Genomic DNA, 7505 nt, shown 5'->3' with positions numbered 1-7505 from the left:
AGCCCCGCGGTCTGCGGCTGCCGGGGCCGCCCGCGGCTCCGTGCAGTGCGTGCCCCCCGCAGACCCACACCGCGCCGCTGTGCAGGACGTGCCGCTCGGGGGGCGCCTTCCCCCGGCTCCGGGCTGGGCTTTCCGCCGGGCCGGGCCCCGCCCCGGAGGCGGGCAGCGCTGCCCATCACCCCGGGGCTGGGCCGGGCGGAGGGGCCGCCCCGCCTCTTAGTCGGCGGCAGCTGCTGCTGCGGGGCCGCAGCCGCCCCTGGGCCGCCGCCATGCCGGGATCGCTGAAGGAGGAGACGGCGCTGCTGCTGGAGGACTACTTCCAGCACCGCAGCGGCGGCAGCGCGCTGCCCGCCAGCCCCACGGCGGCCGCGCTGCGGCGGGCGGCGGCCGAGCTGGAACGGCAGGAGCGGGTCTTCTTCCGCTCCTGCGCGCCGCTGGCGCGGGCCGAGCCGCAGGAGGCGACGGCGCTGCTGGAGCGGGTGGCGGTGCAGCTGGAGGCGGACGGCGGCCTCAACTGGGGCCGGGTCCTGGCGCTCGTGGTGTTCGCGGGCACGCTGGCGGCCGCGCTGGACGAGCGGGGCTGCACCGACGGCCCCCGGTGCCTGGCCGCCGCGCTGGCCGCCTACCTGGCCGAGGAGCGCGGCGAGTGGCTGGAGGCGCACGGCGGATGGGTGAGCGGGGACGGGGCGCGGGGCGGGCCCTGGGAGCGGCAGCCCGGGCGGGGTGGCTGAGGGCGGCCTGGGCCCTTTACCCCGCTCGCAGAGCACGGCAGGGCAGCCCCCCGCGCCGCGGGTATCGCCGGGGAAGGGGCCGCCGTGATGCGGGTGACGGGCGCATGCGGCCCCGGACGGAGGCTCCGCGGGGAGCGGCGCCGGCCGTCTGTGGGGCCTGGGGAGCGCGCAGCGACGGTCTGTGGGGCATGCGGGGTGCTCAAGGTGCCTGCGGGAGTCCTGTGTTGCGCCTCGGTCCGGTTCCATAAAGGTGCCGGTGTCCATCTTAGATGAGCTGCAGCCCCCTGGAAATACGGGAGCTGTGTACTGGCCTGTGGGAACAGGGGTTACCTTCTCGGGTCCGCAGATCTTGGAGAGCAGGCTGACACGGGCCTTCTCCCAGGTGTAAACACAAAACACTGATGTGCCTGTTCTCAAACACACCTGCGTACGGAGCCACCCGTCTGCTGGACCTGCTGCTCTGGTTCCTGCTTGTCCTGGAACTGGGCAGGTCGGAGCCTTGGGAAGGTGTGGGCAGCAGCATTAATGTGCGTTGCAGAGTAAAGCGATGGCTGTTGTTGCTTTCTGCCGCTTGAGGTGCATGCTAAAGTACAGCTTTTACAGCGCCCGTGCGGCTCTGCCTGTGTTACTGAACAAAACGTCAGCTGTCCCACAGAACTGCACATTCCCCGTTTCCAGTCCTAGTGGAATATTTGGTGTCAGTACAAATAAGCACTAAAAATAGAAAGAGGGGGGAAGCAGCCACTGGTTCCGTTGACTTTTCCAGACACCAAAATGAACTTGGTTTTCCAGTGGTCCATTTGACTGCTCAGAACAGCATGGTTGTTGGCTGCAGTGTACGCTGTCACTTGGCAAAATCGCATTGGTTGTTCGCACAAATTAAAGCGTAAAGAACAAAGTTCCGGAAGAAATTAAGAGTATAACTTGTTTACATAGACATCTGCGGAGCAGAGTTCAAACTCGACCATCTGGAGTTGTATTGCTGCCACTTCTGATTATCGCAACTAACGATCTAGGAGAGCAGCTGCCAGCGTTGCTCTGAGCAGTGTCCACTTGGCCCTTCCAGGAGTGTGCACTTGCAGCTACTGCTTCTAGTTGCCTTGTGCAGAGGCTCTCACAAAGCATTTTTGTGTGCCCGAGGCAGAAGGTTTAGACCTTCATAGTTAAATTGATACTTCTACAGCTGACAAACACCATTGTGGGAGTGTGAACCAAACTGTGCTCAAAGACTTGTTAAAAGAAATCCAGTCAATTGTAAGCCAACCAACTCAATGTCATTTCTCTGTCTTGCTTTTCCAGGATGGCTTCTGCCGCTTCTTTGGCAGACAGGGATCCGAGACGACTGAGCAGAGCAGTACCATAAGCAACGCGATCATGGCCGCAGCGGGGTTTGGAATAGCAGGATTGGCTTTTCTCTTGGTGGTGCGGTAGGCTGATGAACGGATGTCACCACGGGGAAGTACTCTCAAAACTGACAATTTACCAGATTTCACTCTATTTTCTATAGAACAGACCCTCTAAGAAGAAGTTTATATTTTTAAACTGGCTCGGGAAACTGTCTTGCCAAATCCTTGGCTATAAACTGCTTCACACAATACTCAGTAACAGCACAAACAAATGTGTCCTAAACCACCATTTGTGCATGTTCAAAACCTCTCATCTACACACACCCTCTGGACTTTCTTATTGAAGATGTAACCTAAGCTTTAGCATGGTTCATGTACTGTAACTTCTGAGTGCTTGGTGTTATGCTAGGAAGACGTTATGGTGGGCTTGCCACTACTAAACCCTCTGTTTGAGACGTCTTTTTTACATGGAGGCAAGTCTCTGAACCCGCCTTCCATTAATACTGTAAAGTGGGCGAACGTTAACTGTGATTTAACATAGCTTATGGCTTCAAATACGGTGCACAGCACTTGTTACCGAAAGGCAACTAGTTGGTTGATTTAGAGCAATTAAATGCCTGTGATGCAAGAGGCATTAGGGCTTGATATAACATACAGCTGATTTCATTACACTACAAGAAGATAAGTATTGATACAGGACGCTAATGGCTGCAGTACTGGTTCTTACTGAAAGGAATTTAAATATTAAACCTTAATTGGTATATTGAAATCCAGTGGAGGCTGGAATTTCTCTGGATTTCCTTGACAAAACAAGAATTTCCATATATCTTAATATATTTTTGAAGTATTTATCACTGTATAATACTTGTAGCCATAACATCTTTATTTTTGTTTAAAACTTAATGCTGGTTCTTGTCACTCTAGTGCGTATCAAGCGTTGTCTTGTTTGAGTAATATTTCACTCTATTTTCAACATGCTGTGTATTTCTTTCAGTGGTTGTACAAATTGCCTTATGTTTCTGGTAGCTTTTAATAACGTTCCTGGGTTACTCATAGCGTGTACAATTTTACTATGGTGACTTCAAAGGTGAATAAATGTTGAGTATTTTTATTTTAAAAACCTTAACTTTCTGCTTATTTGCTCGAATGGGTGATTCACTCCTTGGATGCTGAGTGTTTTAGTGCATCAGTTTGTGTTCACCTTCCTGGTGCTTTGACCTGAAATGAGTAACTGTGCAGCACCGGAGCGGTGCGGTACTGCTTTTTGCTGCAGAGGAGTCCTGCAGTAAGAACTAGGGCTAAGTCAGCCTAAGCGGAAAATCCAGTCCAAAAGGCCCATCTTCACCACAGCAACTGGAAATAACCATGTGGTTTTGTAGAGCAAAACTTTCCAGAGTTCATTAGCATAGGTGAGTGCAGACAGGCTTCTCTGAGAGCTGCTCCTGCTTGTACAGAGCAAAAGAACTCTTGTTCTCTGCCAACACTTGCTGCTGCCGCTCTCTTTCACAAGTGCACCCTTTTTTCCTGAAACTGGAGTTTCTAACACGTGTTACAATGATGACTGAGCAGTAGGTGATGGAGCTTAACCTTACTAGATGAGTAATACCGAGCAGCTGTACTTTTGAGGGTGGTGGGCGGTCTCATGCTCCTGTCTACAAGTGGATGTTTCTGTGGCACTGGTGCATCTGATACCTGCTGAATGGTGCAAACCTGTTGTTCAGCCTCTCTTCCTGGTCACCTGTCAGCCCACTGCACTGCCTGTAAAGAGGGCATGTCCCTTCATAGGGAGAGCAGTTGGCATGTGTTAGACTTCCTCTTGGGAAAGTTGAGCCTTGGCCGGCATCGCTGTGGCTGGCAGTGGCCACACTGCTTCTCTTTCCGCTGGCCACTGGGCACGGGGGTAGGTGTGTGGCAGGGACCACGGCCCAGCGCTGGACAGAGCAGCGTTGTGCGCTCGGCCGCAGATGCGGGAGAAGGACAAAAAGGGACATTCAGGGATGGTAAGTCCCGCGGAGGCGGGAAGGAGCTGGTGGTGCTCCCCCCCGCGCTGCCTGCTCTGAACAAACGCCTGCTTGTTCTCCGACTTCCAGTTCTCGAACTCCAGCTTGGCTGCTCCCAGCAAGAGGATTAAGAGCCCGTGGTGTGGGACCATTGTGCTCAGTTCCTCTCCCAAGTTCCCACAGGGATGGCGCCTGCCCCGGCAGCAGCTGGATGCTCTCGGGCGTTTGCCTCCAGTCCTCCTGGCCAGCCGGGAGCCTGTGGTGCTGGCAACTTTGGCTACAGTGGGAATGAGCTGGCTGGTGCCGGGAAACAAAGGTAGTTTCCGAAATACAGGATGCATAGGGGCATGTGTGCCGAATGACAAGGCAAGAAATGCTCTAAACAGAGGGCAAAAGCTCCATGGAAATCTGCTGTGGATCTCAGTGCCTCTCCAGTACCAAGCAGAACAAAGATAAAATACGAGTATTTTGATTTCCAGTGTAACCTGATCTGGCAGGCCCCACAAAAGCAATAGCAGAAAGGATATCCTGGTTTTCACCGTGTGCTCTGGAAAAGAGAAGAAAATGGTCTGGAAATGTCCTTGAATAAAGTCACAATCAGCCTTTGGTGTAAACCGGACCCTTTACAAGGTGCAGATTGGAGACCGTCTGCCGCTCTTCCCTGGCCTGGGGAATGCTGGGGGTGGGTGTCTAAGGCTAGAAGAATCAGGTAGTTTGGGAAAGCTGTAAGGCTGTCAGGAGACCGCAGTGCAGCTCAGCAGCACGGTGTCAATGCTGCCTGTAGCTTCCTGGAGCCAGCCTCCTGTGGTCTCTGCTGGGAACCCTTGCTTGATGGTGGTCTGCTCAGCCACCTTGAGAGCAGGGGGCACAGCCCAGGCTCCTGGAGCCTGGCACGAGGCTGACTTGCCTGTCACAGCCGGAGCCATACTCTGATGCGTGGGGGGTTGAAGACCAGGGCTATATCAGCAAAGCCTCGCTTATTCTGGGGCAGTTTAGGCTTAACTTACATTTGTATGACTTCTGTTTTATTTTTTTCGGTTTCATGCTGACAGTTTGGCTCAGTGAAGTCCTCTATTTCAATTGAAAACTGCTGCTCATCCTCTTTTCTGCCTCAGAAAAGGGAAGCAGGATGCTGTTCCTTTCTTTAAATGCAGAAGGGGAATAGGGGATGTTTTAAGTACAAGGCTGCAGCTAATCCTCACAACAGCTTGCTGACCTTCAGCTTTGGCTGACTTTCTTGACAGGTGGTGGGTGCAACAAGCCTTCTCCTACCTAATGATTAGCACACAGTAATTGCTGCAGGTTCTGCTGGTGTCCTATGTGCCTACACCTGCAGAAGCCATCAATCGTGGGTCACTTCAAGGCACCTGCCTGCTGGGCAGGGTCTGTGTTTGAAGGGAGGTGCTGGCTGAGCTGCATCCCTTGTCTGGATGCTCACACCAGTTTGGAGTCTTCCCTGCTGTGCTGTATACAGACACCTTCGCAGGGCCCAGTTTTCAGTGTTGTTCCTTCTGATCTTACTGGAGCTGTTAGTGTTATCTGCTGGCACAGCACCTGCTCCCAACCCAGTTCCCTTCTGAAGGCGCAGCCATTGTAACCACGGGCAAAGGCTGCAGTGCAGGAGCCCAGCTGCCTTCTCTCTAAAGGAAAAAGCAATCTATTCATCATGGTTCTCAAGGGCGTTGAATTAGCAAGTGGGTTTCTTTTTGACTCGTTAAAAATGAGAAGCTGTTAGAGCTCAAAACCTGTGAGTTGCAGAATGGTGTTAACATGGCACTTTGTGAGCTGTGGTATGCAAAAAATCTGGTCTGGCATGTCTCACTGGAGGAACTAGTGCTGCTGCTGCATCCTGCTCTCTCCACATATGGTGGTGGGGTGCACATGGTGGTACCCAAGCCTGGGCAGGATGGGAGAGCCCTGTTGCAAATGTAACTGAGCAGCCAAACCTCCCCTCTGGGAATCACTGGAAAGAAAAAAAGATCAAGTGTGTGACATTTATTAATGTAATTTCACCTCTTGTGCTCATTCAGTTTGGATAATGAAAACAAACTTCTGGGTTTCACTTCTGTTTCCCTGCTTTCTGTATCTGCCTCAAGCTGGGCTGTCCCTGCCATGACGAGATGCTGTGTGGGGAGAGCAGGCACAGCTGGGAATTACCTGCTTTAGGGTTTAAAGAGTCAGTGTAATTGCTTCATAAATACTGCTGTTACTGGGTGCACCTTAAAGTGTTACCTTCACACTTTTAACCATTATCTTGTCACAAACTGAAGTTCTTCAATAAGAACAGAGTGAAATAAAATCCTGGTTTACTTGAAGTCAAATGTAGGAAGTTTAAAAATCAACTCTGCTGAGCTAACAAGATCGTTTTGTTGGACTTTTTCTCTGCTTGGGCTTGGTCTATTTGCTTTATTCAAACGAGAAAGAGAGGACCTGGCTTTCCTTGTCACAGAGGTTTCCTTTCGAAGAGGCCGTTTGTTTCTGCCCAGCCTGTGATCAGTTTCTAGCACTGCAACCTGTAATAGGAACTTGCCAATTGGCAGTCTCATGTTCTGGATGTTCACCCGTTTTGTGTCAGAGCTGATGTGCATTACATGTTTCTGTTAATTAGGAATTAATCCTATTAACTTGGCTGCTTTAATTCAGTAGGGGATCACAGCAGCTATCAGGGCAGTGGAAATCCATCATGTCCTGTAGTAAGAGACACCGCAGTGCATGGCATTGGAAAAGCTTGTCCACAGAGAGCTATGGGAGGCACTGCAGAAACTTCGTGCTCTTTAGGTCTAATCCCTTTAATGATTGTGACCTGTGACAACAGTTCACTTGAGGGAGTTCCTGTGTTTGACCCAGCCTGCTCTTTTGTTTGAACAGCTCAGCACATGGTGAGTAACAGCAGGAACCCCACACCCGGCTTACAGCTTCTGGATACTGCCTTTTAGTTATTTGTATCATTATCACATGTGGCCTGATGCAGGGCCTGTGGGGAACGATGGCCAGGCTCATCTAACCATGGGGAAGGTGTCTGTGCTGCATTGCTCCTCAGGGAGGACCAGGCATGGCACTGGAGCTCTGCTATGGGCAGTCTGACACCAAAGCTCTTGCTGGTGCTTTTCATTCGCAGTGTGTAAAAGTGCAAAGGTGGCTTCATCAAAGTGCTAGAGAGAAAGCACTGTGTGCCGAGCCAACAGGCTGGTTGGCTTCTTCCTTGTAGTGATTAGTGTCTTTAGAAGAATCCCAGAGTGTTGTAATTAATTTCTGAGCATTAATTGTGAAGCTGTATGATGTCCCCATTAGAGACTCCTAGAACACAGGCAGAGCCATGTGGCTTGGTGAGGAGTCAGTGCAGGGCAGGCAGCGCTCAGCTCTTGTCTCTCTAGAAGCTGACAGCAGAAGCTCACTCGGTGCCTGATCTCCTGGTATATGGGCTGGAT

At 51.9% G+C, this 7505-nt stretch overlaps 1 protein-coding gene across 1 annotated transcript; it reads left to right on the top strand.

Annotated features, from left to right (window-relative positions):
- The first annotated feature begins 181 nt into the window (after positions 1-181).
- On the top strand, positions 182-3197 carry BCL2L10 (BCL2 like 10). Its single transcript, XM_065688927.1, has 2 exons — positions 182-671; positions 2031-3197. Exons 1-2 carry the CDS (start codon positions 270-272, stop codon positions 2160-2162), a joined length of 534 nt encoding a protein of 177 aa, XP_065544999.1. The 5' UTR covers positions 182-269; the 3' UTR covers positions 2163-3197.
- The last annotated feature ends 4308 nt before the right edge of the window (positions 3198-7505 follow it).

The sequence above is a fragment of the Lathamus discolor genome, chromosome 8, assembly GCF_037157495.1.
Source record: "Lathamus discolor isolate bLatDis1 chromosome 8, bLatDis1.hap1, whole genome shotgun sequence".
Lineage (NCBI taxonomy): Eukaryota > Metazoa > Chordata > Aves > Psittaciformes > Psittacidae > Lathamus > Lathamus discolor.
Note: the sequence above shows the minus strand (reverse complement) of the source record. Positions and strands in the feature narration are given on the sequence as shown.